This window comes from Sorex fumeus, unplaced genomic scaffold (genome assembly GCF_029834395.1).
Source record: "Sorex fumeus unplaced genomic scaffold, SorFum_2.1 ptg000008l, whole genome shotgun sequence".
NCBI classification, from domain to species: Eukaryota; Metazoa; Chordata; class Mammalia; order Eulipotyphla; family Soricidae; genus Sorex; species Sorex fumeus.
In genome coordinates this window covers 31,047,764-31,059,119 of record NW_026606065.1, presented here as the reverse complement: position 1 = coordinate 31,059,119, position 11,356 = coordinate 31,047,764, and the positions used below count along the sequence as shown (strand labels likewise).

Genomic DNA, 11,356 nt, shown 5'->3' with positions numbered 1-11,356 from the left:
CCCCCACCCCGGCCTGGATCATCTCTGCCAGCGAGTGAAATATTTTTATTTTTGTTTTGCTTTGGGGGTCACACCCAGCGATGTTCAGTACTCCGGGATCACTCCTGGCGGTGCTAGGGAGTTAGGGGATGCTGGGAATCCAACCCGGGTCGACCGCGTGCAAGGCAAACGCTCTCCCCCCGCTGTACAATCACTCCGGGGTTGCGGCTTTTAAGGAGAAAGGGGTGGGCTCGCTTAACGACCCCTCCGCCCAACCGTTCAAAGGACCGGCCGTTTGCTCGAGCTATTCCTGGGGACCGTCACGGTCCCTGGGATGCGGAGGAGGGATGCCGGATGCATGGGGGCCACGTGGGCATCTCCGGCCCACCTCTACAGGGGTGGGGAGACCCGGAGCGGGGAAGTCAGAGCCGAGGGCATTCCCGTAAGCCCCATTCCCGGCCAGCCCGGGGCTTGAGTCATCGGTGAGTTTGGCGGGAGGCGCGGGCGGCCTGAGTCAGCCTCCGGGAGAGGCGCGGGATTCCAGCGCCAAGTGCATCGCCCAGGGGACCCCCGCCCCCCACCTCGGGGTCTTGGGAGGCGGGAGGCAGCCGCGCAGCCCGCGGCGCCGAAATCTCCCGCGCTCTGGGGCTGGCCCCTCCCCCCGAGCCGGACCCCCACGCCCCCGGGTCGCACGGCCCCGCCCGGCCCGCCCGGCACGCGAGCGAGCGCGCGACGCGGTCCCGGAGCCTCGGCGGCTCCCTCGGGCCGCGCGCGCCGCTCGTGACGGCCCCCGCAGGGTGCGTGGCCAATCAGCGTGGGGCACACCCCCCCCCGCCCTCGAGGAGGCCCCGCCCCCCGCACGCTGTGCCCAATGGCGCGCCGACGCCGGCGCGCCGCGCCGAGGTGAGGGGTCGCGAAGCCCCGCCCCCGCCGCGCGCGCCGCCCAATGGCGCGCCGGCGCCGGCGGCCGCGCCGAGGCGAGGGGTCGCGAGGCCCCGCCCCCCCCTCGCGCGCCGCCCAATGGCGCGCCGGCGCCGGCGCCGCGCCGAGGTGAGGGGTCGCGAGGCCCCGCCCCGCCCTCCCCGCTTCCCGCCCTCCCCTCCCCCGCCGCCGCCGCCGCCGCCGCCGCGCCGCCGCTGCCGCTGCCGCCGGCCGGTCCCCGCGCTGGGCCCGCCCCCGCCCCGCCCGCCGGCCGCCAGCGCGCTCACGGCTGCCGTCTCCCGCCCTCCTTCTCTCTCTCACGCCCAGCGCCATGGCGGCGGCCGCGGCGGAGCAGCAACAGTTCTACCTGCTCCTGGGAAACCTGCTCAGCCCCGACAATGTGGTCCGGAAACAGGCGGAGGTAAGCGGCGTGGGCCCCCCCTTCCTCCCCCCGAGCCCGCGGGGATCCCACCCCCACCCCCACCCCCGGGACCCTCCTCGGACACACACGGCCGCGCCGGGCCTCGCTCGTCGGGGACGCGGCCGCGCACAGGCCGGACCGGCTGACCCGGCGGCGCCGCTGCCCACGTGGGAGGCGGCCGCGGCGGCTGGCCCCCGGGACCGGTTGGCGCCCCCACGCGCGCGCGCGCACACACACATTCACATACACACGTACACGCACACACGGACACATACATGCGCGCACACACAAGCACACACACACACACACACGTGCGTCCGGCGGGGGACACTCCCGGCCCCCACCCCGCCTGGCGCAGCGCGGGCCCCGCGCGCCTGCTTCTCTGCCTTCTTTCCTCCCTGCTCTTCCCGTGTCTCCTGCCCAGGGAAAGTCGAGGGTCTGGGGGTGGGTTTTGGGGTTTGTCGTTTTGTTATTTTTTTTTTTTAACCTCCCGCGTTTTCTCCCACCTCGCAGGTTTGGTGAAGTTGCCTCTGGCTGGGGGGTTGGGGTGGGGGTGTCGTTCCCCGCCCCTAACTTCCACCTTGCAGCGTGCGCGCGCACAGACACACACACACAAGACTACACGCACGCACCCAATAGACACGCGTACGGACACACACAAAGACACGCAGACACATGCACACGGCCACACACAGACATATAGACACGCGCATACAAAAGCACACATGTACGGGCACACACAGGGGCGCGTGCGCGCGCGCACACGGACACGTTTCATTTCATCCCTAGAGATTTGTGGTCTCCTAACATCTCCGAGATGCCCCGGGACTTCCGCTGGTGTCTGGGCTGCTGCCACATGTTCCAGTGTGTGGGTTTCATTCAATGGAACCGGCAACGCGCCCTCCCTCCTGCTGGCTCTTTTTTTCTTTTCTTTTTTTTCTTTCCTTTCTCGATCTCTTTCTTTCTAAATAATAAACCACCACCTCCTCAGCTTCTGGACTGCGCAGTACCTAGCTGGACACACGTCCAGGGTCTGGATGACCCAGTCTCTAGGTACAGAAGTGGATCCCCAAGGGTGTCAGAAGTGGGGCTGGATTCCTGGGAGGTGCTCGCCAGCCAAGAGCCTTTCCTTGGGGCGGCGCCTTATCAGAACCCATCTACAAAACCTGATTATAAAGGAGAGTCTTCTTTGCCATCCTGTGCATGATGGGGCAGTCAGCAACTTAGCTTTTTTTGTGGAGCCAAACACAAAACACACGACTCAGTGAAGTGTGAGGAGTGGATGGATCGTTTTAGGACTCCCGATATTGTTTTAAAAGTCACAGGGCTGTTCAGAGTTTGGGTTCAGGAGATGCTACATAGTCTCAGTGGTTTGGAGATAAAAAGTAATCCCCTGGAGTTGAGTGCTCTGCCAGAAAGCACTTTGTACATCAACCCTCCCCGCCCCCCCCCTCCAATCCTATCCTGGTGCCTGGAGATTCCTATATTGTGCGTGTGATTTGTCTTGGGGTAGAACTTCAAGAAGCACCAGTAGTTTTTATCCAAGTTCCCAGAGGGAACCACTTTTTTTTTTTCAAGTGTCTGTGAATAGCCCTTGCAAATACGAATGCCTCTCACAGTACTTCTACAAGCTTATCCTCATGCTTTACATTTTTGCAGAAACAGGCTTATTACTACACTGCCCAATGCAACTGATTTTCCACTTAATTTCTTTCACATTGCTCCATAGTTTGTCAAGCATCTGTCTTATATCCCATCATATCCATGTATTATTACTTACCCAAACAATCCCTTGTGAATGAACTTTGAGGTTCCTTCCTGATAACCTGCACTAACATGTCATGTCATATATAGGAATACACGTATACTTACGGTCAGAGTTAGCCAGGTGTGCTTGTCTACAAGTACAAATATTTAAAAGTAATATTTGTCCATAGATTAAGTTGCATTTATTGCAAGGATTTGCACTCTTTTATCTATGGGATGAGATAGTACTTATAAAGACATTTTAATGTTTTCATTTCTCAGTTAACTTTTCATCTCACCCCACAAAAATTTCCTTATGTTATAAAGCAGAGAAGCGTAGTACTTGTGAGCTATAATTCTCCCACTTCTTTTCAGTTGCTTGTCTTTATTATTCTCAGGACTAGTAGGGAATCTCTTCTATTGAACTTAAGTACTGGTGTGTGGTTTGACTTGAATTCCAGTTGGTGCCTGTTACAAGTCTTTTATCACCTTCATGGCTTTAGGGATAGGAGAATTCAGCACATTTTCTCTTAAAGAACAATTGAAAATAGTGCAGTTCCGTCCATGGTGTCTCTGTTCCTAATGAAAAGTTTTTAAATATTACATATAAGTGTTATAGTAGGGGAAAATCCTAGCACTAAGTTGGTCTTTAAATAGAACTTAGGAAATAACTGAAACAAGAAAAGGCTGTGCACAGTAATAGCTTACTTTTGATTTATGAAATTACTTTCATAAATAAATTGAATATTAAAGTCTAATATAGCAAGTACAGAAAAGACTTCTGAACTAGCATGGACTGAATAAAGAGCTTTGTTAAAGGTAAAGGTAAAGGCCCTCCCGTTGATCGTGGATTTGCTCGGGCCCAGTAACATCTCCATTGGAGACTTTGTTGTTACTTTGTTATTTACTCAAAATAAAGATGCAGAGCTGATGCAACTCCCAAACCATTGGCTAAGGTAGTTTGTCTTCAAAAATGAAATATACAGTAAAGACTTTCACTGTTACTAGACAGTGAGCTTCAAACTCAAGTCTTAGCACCTTTTCCACTGTGAAAGCTGTTTGGTAGCCTGACTTTTATTTTAAAAATCTCCAACATTTTCTTTTTAACTCACAGATAACGCTCTTAATATTTGAGGAAATGATGTGAAAGCTCAGAAGTCTCAAAATACAATAATTAACCAGAATAACTAAAGGGGCGATAATCCAGAGTTGAATGCCCACGACATTCACAGCAGTCATTTCTGTGTCGTAAGTTTAAGTATTAGTCATCAGTGGATTTTGAATACTCTGTTTTCTGGGGTATTCATTCTTCGTGGATTCTGATTTAGAATTTCGTGAATGAGAAAGAGGGTGATCTTAGTGGATAGCTGACCAGATCTCGGGAGTTGGTGTTCGATGGGTCGTTTGCCCCCCTTTCCCGTCCCCGTGTCCTATAGGGTAGACAATAAGGTCGCCTTCCTTATTTCCGGAACGGATAAGATGAGTCCCTGTTAGTGTCTTTCCGTTGTGGGCAGGAAAGTGGGGGAGGTGAAATCTGCTTTACATTCTGTGATTGTACTTCTGTGAAATCTAGTGGAATTGGAATTTTATTTGCCATTTGCCACAACACTGGTCATGTTCGTGGAGCCCATCTGGCCTGGTATTAAGAATAGTCTTAGAAATCCAGTGTGCGTGACACTCGGATACAGTGAAGGGATGACATTCCTTTCCTCCTTGTGAAATTCAACCTGTTCGGGCTGTGAAAAAGTTCGATTTGATTTTCAGACTGTTCTTTTTTTCCAAGCCCTTCCCTTGACCGAGGTATTGCGGCCAGGTGTAATCCTAGACCCGGTTTGCCACTGTGGGACAGATCTGCAGGGACAACCTGTCTCGGGTGTCAGATGTCACCCCTGCCCCACGCTCCCTCCATTGAGTCCGATTCATTGTGAGCAGAGTTTGACCTGGTGTTTGTGAGACCCCTGGAATTCACGTGCTGGAACTGTCGCACTCAGAGGCCGCGCTTGGGCAAGGGTAGAAACTTCTAGCTCACATCTGAGAGCTTCTAGCAGAGAATTTTGTTTTCCAGAACTTGATTCAGACCAGAGGAAATTCCCATCTTAAACATGTGCAGTGTCTCCAGTATATCAGAGACAGCTCAGAAGGAGAAACAAAGGCATTTTTTACTGTGTCATAAGAGATTTTTGTTTAGATGAAAAGGCTGTACTGCTTCTCCGAGGTGCTTTGATAAAGATTAAGTAAAAAAAAAATCTCAAGGTACATAATCCATTTTTGCAGTCATCTCGTGAATATCTTTGCATAAATTATCTCATTTCTCGATAAATAAATTCAGATCTTCTCAGCTGTGAATGCTGTTTGTCACAGTTTTCAACCTTGTTGTGATCCTGTGCCAAGAGGAACCTGACTTGTCAGAAGAACACACCCCTAGATTGGTTCCCCACTCTGCTGGGTTTGAAGGGTCTGGAAAGGTTGCAGCGCTGCATAAATAGGACTGGTTGTCACGGGCCCCCCACCCCAAACCTTGGGAGGGTTTGAGCGCTGTGACCCAGAAGACCAGAGCTTTTCCTCCCTTTCCATCTGTGACTTTAGGTGAGTCATCGGACTACTGTGCCTTCTCCCCCTTATCTGTCAGTATTTCTGGAATGCCTTGGAGATCTTAGTCAAAGGTGTGAAGTGGCTGGTGGAGTCCAGGAAGCCCTGGTTGCCTCCTTTGTCCTGTCTCTTCTGTCCTGAGAAATGAGGTCGGACACAGGTGGCAGCAGTGGGGGTGCGGCCCTGCTCTCGGAACTTCTGGGAACCGAAGGAGTTGGCTGTGCTGGTGGCTCTGCGGGAGCAGCCTGTCTTGATGTGGAATCTTCCTGGAAGAGAGTCTCGAGTGCACTTTAGAATGATCCTTTTTCTCAGTGAAAGACCCCTTTCTAGACCCCTGGGGTGCACCTGCATCCAGGCTTCCACTGCATAGATAAGACTAGGTCTTCGGGCGTGATGATCTTGTAGTTGGTGTCAACTTTTTGTCTGCCACTCGGCTCCCATTGACCTTTTTGATGGAAGAAAGGATATTGAAGTCGGCTGGCCAGATGCCTCCTGTGTGCGTGTAGCGTGATTCCGTCTGTTTTCTGCCTGAAAGGAAGGTAGCATAAAGCCATGGAGCGCCCTGCACATGGCTGGCCCAGGTTTGATCCCAGAGCACAGAGCCAGGTTGAAGCCTGTGAACCGCCAGCCACCGTGGCCCAGAAACCAAAGAGCTGGAGCTTTCCCTTGCTCTGCATTCCTCATCTGGGCTCGCCTCTGGCTGTGAGTAGCAGTGATGTGAATCAGTTCTACTTTCACCGACCCAAGACTGTGACCTCCGAACTAGGGATCTTTCCCACTCTTGTCCCTGGCAATACTCGTGAATTTTTCTAATGCTGGATTCTAATCTTGAGCGTTTTCCTTTTTCTTACAGGAAACTTACGAGAATATCCCAGGCCAGTCAAAGATCACATTCCTCTTGCAAGCCATCAGAAATACAACCGCTGCTGAGGAGGTAATACCCAAGAACAGGACTTCGTTAGAGAACAACTTTTATATTAGATGTTGGTCAGCGAAGTGTTGTTTATTAAATAAATGTGTCCAGAACATGAAGGTATTACTTGCTGAAAGTTACTGTAAAGGTGATCATTTTTGATAGTCTTTATAATAGTAGGCTAGGATCTTTTTTCACATAAGATGGAAGTTTCCAAGGTATTTTGAAGTAGCCCGTATTGTCAGTTCTGGGGTGCACGTAGGGGTCCTGTGTCCAGTGTGCAGAACTGTGTGGTTCCCCCAGCACTGGTGGGTATGCCCCCAGAACCAACCAAAAAATAATTGACTATTTCAGAAAAATTCTTAAATTTTGTTAATTTTTATAATAAAGTTTCTTCCTTTGTTTTGAAGACAAGTTTAATTTTTAGTGGTTTTAAGTGTTGCTAAATGACAATCTTTAAAATATGCTTACGACCATCTAAGGGATTAAAACAGTACGTGTTAAAGGTATTTAGGAGCTAAGAAACACTTTGCGGTTTGTTTGAGACCATGTTTTTAAGTCAAATTATTATTACTAATTCAAGTAGTTTTGTTATATTTTTGTGCACTTATGTAGCTGTTTTATTAACAAAAGGCTGTATATGTATTTTATATTTTTATGTATGTTACACAAACATACAAGTTTTAATGGAATAATCCTGTATCTTTTTAAAAGATGTCAAGTACTAAACCAGTGCATTAAAATTTGAAGTGAGGCTTTTTTTGCTAATATTCACAATGTGAGCAAACTGCTTGTAATAAGACATAGAAATCAGTCGCACCAAGCTTCTTTAAAGTTTATTTCACTGGCTTTCTAGTCACTAAGGCAACACTTTGATGGTCTGCATTCGCTTAGAAAATAGTCTAATATGCCCGTTTTTTAGATGACAAATTGTGCTTCTTCACCTTTGTAACACATTTTTTATTTAAAATATCGGATATAGGGATAAATATGAAGTAGTGTGCGTTTTAATGACTTTCTCAGTAAAAATTTATTAAATGCTTGCATAAAAGTGATGGGTTTGATAGCATTTTTATATAAGATTAACTGAAAGTGTGATAATATGATCAAGTTTGATTATAAACTCTAATGGAGACATTACTGGTGCCCATTTGAGCAAATTGATGAACAGTGGGGGACAGTGCTACAGGCCTGGTGGAAGTCTAGATTAGGTTGGAAAGGTTCTTTATTAAGAGTGAGAGCTAGGTGGGAAAGTAGAAAACGGATATAATACGGTTTTATATTTGTAGGGCCTGGAGAGATTGTACATTATGTGAGGTGCGTGCCTTGCACACAGTCAGCCCAAGTTCAGTGACCCACATCCCATGTGGTCCCCTGAACACTGCCAGGTGTGGCCCAAAGACCAAAAAGGAAAAAGGAAAAGATTTTATATTTGTAATAAGATAATTTTTCTCCATGAAATGTAGTTAAAATGGGAGTTAAAGAATAGGTGTATCTGAGGCTGCAGTGATAGCACAGTGGGTGGGCGTTTGCCTTGCACGTGGCCAACCCAGGTTCGATTTCCAGCATCCCACATGGTACCCCAAGCACTGCCAGGGGTAATTCCTGAGTGCAGAGCCAAGAGTAACCCCTGAGCATCGCTGGGTGTGACCCAAAAAGCAAAAAAAAAAAAATAGGTGCATCTATCTTTAGGGATTAAAAATGTTTCTATCTAAGCTCTAATATGATGAGGTCTTGTAACTCTAAGCAAAATAACTTTCTCTGACGTAGATGATGTGAGTAGAGAGTTGTGTTGCATTTCTACAGCACACTTGAGAAATTTTAAAATTACAGAATAGTGAAATACATCAAGGGCAGGCCGAATCTAGTTGGCTGGAGTTTTTTCTCTAGTAAAACCAACTTATTAACACTGTTATGTACTTACAGGCTAGACAAATGGCTGCGGTTCTCTTAAGACGTCTTTTGTCCTCTGCGTTTGATGAAGTTTATCCGACCCTTCCTTCTGATGTTCAGGCTGCCATCAAGAGTGAACTATTAATGATTATTCAAATGGAAACACAGTCTAGCATGAGAAAAAAAATTTGTGATATTGCTGCAGAGCTGGCCAGGAATTTAATCGGTGTGTATGCAAATATGTTTATTGCTGTGTTACAAAAGAAAATTAAGTGTGTCCTTTTTACTTTATGAATGGAATGCTTAGAAGACTGTTATTAGATACTTACTGTTTGAAGTGAGAATGATTATAGATTCTACATTTAGAACTCAATTACAAATAGTTGAAACTGCAGTCCTAATACTTCCTGTTGGTCTTAAAAAAACATGCCTGTGAAGAAATCATTGTCATTTGTTTGAAAATTGTCACTTGTTCCCCGTGCCCCCGCCCCCAAAGCTGAAAAGGTTTCAAAGCATGGTTAATTGGCAGCTTGCTTTGTTTATATTGCCAATAGGAATAGAACTCGGTGGACACTGGGAACTTTCGCTGTTGTAGTTATACTGCTCTGTTATGTTGCATTATAAAATACCAGAGAGTTTTTTGTTCTTTCGAAGTCCCCAGTTGCTTTATTCCGTTTCCCCCACCCCCCAGCTCTGACATGCAGGACATGACATATGCTTGGTTATGGTGCTCTCCGGGGTTGCCACCCGGCCCGCAGGAACTGCCGGATGCTGCACTCGGCTGCTCAGGCCCCCAAGGCCCCTCCCCCTCCCCCCCAACGGTTCCTGGTGACAGGGAGACGAAAGGTGCATCTTACTAGCGTTCAGGACTCTGCTGTCATGCTCAAAATATCAGTCATGATATACTGAGTAGACTTTAGTAATCAATTTTGTTTTCTGACCAATCATGGGCCATTTATTTATTTATTTTTTTATTTATTTTTGCTGGTTAAAATGGATACCTCAGTAATAAGGCTGAATTAGATGGAAACATTCAGGCTGTGTATTTAAGTAACTGATAACACTGATATTTTTGATCTCAGTATACCAGTATGTAGGCTTTATATTTGATTCCACCTGCAACTTGTCATCTTTGTTCATATCAGCCAGGTTGGTTTTTGTGTATGTATTTATTTATTTTCTCTTTCGGTCACACCTGACGATACACAGGGGTTTTGCACTCCTGACTCTGCACTCAGGAATTACTCCTGGCAGTGCTCAGGGGACCATATGGGATGCTGGGAATCAAACCTGGGTCGGCCGCGTGCAAGGCAAACGCCCTTCTGCGTGCAAGGCAGACACTGTGCTATCTCTCCAGCCCCCAGTTTTTATTTTTTAAATGAAAATTTCGTTTTAAAGATCAGCATTAGGTTCACAACAGAATGGAGAGAAAGATATAAAGATGGCTCACGTATCCCTCTGCCCCCCACACATAAATTCCTCCTTATCAACCTTCCGCTTCATAGTGATGAATTTTGTTCAAGCTTAAGACTCTCCCTTGAGACTTCATAATCCCCCGAACTTCTTAGTTAACAGGACAGTTCATCTTAGAGCATCTAAGTGAGCTTATAAGTGTATGACAATGTAATTGTGGTATCATACTGTTTTCAGTCCACTTTCAAATCCTTTTTTTTTCTTTCTTTTTTTTTTTACAAGATTGTCCATGATGAATTGTTGGCAGGCATTCCGTACCCCAGCTGCAATCCCACCACCTTTGTCACCTTCTCTCCTCCGTTGTTTCCGTTTTCCCAACCACCCCTCAAGCCTTCCCCCTTTGCAGGCCCACAGTAATTTATTTTATATTGCTTATTACCACTAAATGACAACGGACTGATCAAAAAATAATTCCCTAGAAGAAAATTTGTGACAAATGTATCTGTATCTCACCATGAGGACATAGCGTCCTTGTCTGAGGGGTGACCAAGCTGTTGCAAGTTAAGCCTTCTGTGTTAATGCTTTTGTTAGTCGGTATTGGTTGGCTTCTGCGTTACCTCCCATCCAATCTGCCGTGCCCTGCTGGAATGTAGTGCTGTAGAGTTTGGACATGTCACTCAAAAAAGTCAAGACTGTTCGACTGGGCAGTGCAGTCAGAGGCATGGGCGTGGCTTTATTAAGGCAGGAGCTGTGCCCACCCCCTCCCACAAAGATCAGCTCCCCAAGGTGTCGGCCCAGAACGGGTGTCCAAGAAATTTTTGTGGCTAGTTGATTTCTTTTGAGATTTATTTGTCTGTGGAACAAGGCCAGCAGGCGAGCTTCAATGATGGGGCATGGGTGTGCCTGCTGGGGCTCCTGGAAGTACGGGGAGATGGGGCGGTCATCCAACCCGACTCCCCGAAGCCTGGTGTTTTTAGCCCCAGAAACCCACGTGCCTGAAGTCTTAAGCGGAGTCGGTTCTCTGTGGAGCTCGGCCTGGAGGCCACACTTGATGGTTCTCAGGCTGTTCTGGGCTAAGTGCTCAGGACGCATGTGGTGCTTTGAATTGAGCCAGGGTCAGCAGAATGCAAGGCAAGCGGCCTGTGCTAGCTCTCTGGCCCTGTAATTTTCAGGGTTTAACTCAAAATCGCTTTGTAATAAAGCGTTTCCAAATGTTTCAAAGTGTTTCCTCTGTGTGTTTTTTTTTACAAATTGATGGTACTAGAAAGATAGCCTAGTAGGTGGAGTGCATGCTCTGCGTGTAGGAGGGCCCTGGGTTTGATACCCAAGTACTGCTTGGTCCTCTGAGCACTGTCCATTGAGCACCACAGGATGTGACTCAAAAACCAAAAAAGGGAAAAACAGGATTCTCGCAAAAGCGTCATCTTTATGTGAAAGTGATGGATTATCTGTAATTTCTACATTTCTCAGGTTCTTTGTGA

The 11,356-nt window shown here is 47.9% G+C and overlaps 1 protein-coding gene across 1 annotated transcript in view; it reads left to right on the top strand.

Annotated features, from left to right (window-relative positions):
- The first annotated feature begins 1,102 nt into the window (after positions 1-1,102).
- The window catches only part of IPO5 (importin 5), a 35,343-nt gene continuing 25,089 nt past the window's right edge, over positions 1,103-11,356 (top strand). Inside the window, exons 1-3 of the mRNA XM_056109810.1 lie at positions 1,103-1,321; positions 6,510-6,590; positions 8,496-8,688. Coding sequence (XP_055965785.1) covers positions 1,232-1,321; positions 6,510-6,590; positions 8,496-8,688 — 364 coding nt within the window. The 5' untranslated portion in view covers positions 1,103-1,231. The remainder of the gene's footprint in view (positions 1,322-6,509; positions 6,591-8,495; positions 8,689-11,356) is intronic.